Raw genomic sequence first — 442 nt, forward strand, 5'->3', positions numbered from 1 at the left:
GCATCTGTTTTTTGCTCTAGTGTGTGTTTCTTTCGAGACGTGTGTGTATGCCTCTGTGGAATACACGACAGATGCTGAGGGGGCCCTGGTCCTACTTCAGAAACGGACTGGCTTAATTCTGTGTCTACAGCAAGCTCTGGAAGTCTCCTGTCCTTGAGTGACAGTGTGGACACGCCCATGGCGATATCTGGCATTAGATCATTTAGCACAGGTTGTGTATACTGCGAACAGAAATAAAAGGGGGAGGGTTACAAGGCCCATGGCTCCCTCTTTGTAAAATGATGTTCGCTGATGTTGTTCCCTCATTATAAAACTAATACGTGCTTATTGTTAGGAATGACAAAAACAAACTATATGAACAAAAATGATAAAAACAGACAACTATAAATGCAAAAAACCCCTCAAAACCCAACAACAAAAAACCCTCAAAACCCAACAAAAA

The 442-nt window shown here is 42.1% G+C and overlaps 1 protein-coding gene across 2 annotated transcripts in view; it reads right to left on the minus strand.

Moving 5' to 3' along the window:
* BTBD7 (BTB domain containing 7) overlaps positions 1-442 on the minus strand; it is a 67,220-nt gene that overhangs the window by 5,029 nt on the left and 61,749 nt on the right. The window contains exon 11 of one of the 2 annotated variants that reach the window (XM_006925546.3): positions 1-221. This exon is cut by the window's left edge and continues 5,029 nt beyond it. The exons of the other annotated variant lie outside the window; for it this stretch is intronic. Within the exon in view, the coding sequence (XP_006925608.1) occupies positions 1-221 (221 nt within the window). The remainder of the gene's footprint in view (positions 222-442) is intronic. 2 annotated transcript variants of the gene reach the window in all.

The sequence above is a fragment of the Pteropus alecto genome, unplaced genomic scaffold, assembly GCF_000325575.1.
Source record: "Pteropus alecto unplaced genomic scaffold, ASM32557v1 scaffold8, whole genome shotgun sequence".
Taxonomy (NCBI): domain Eukaryota; kingdom Metazoa; phylum Chordata; class Mammalia; order Chiroptera; family Pteropodidae; genus Pteropus; species Pteropus alecto.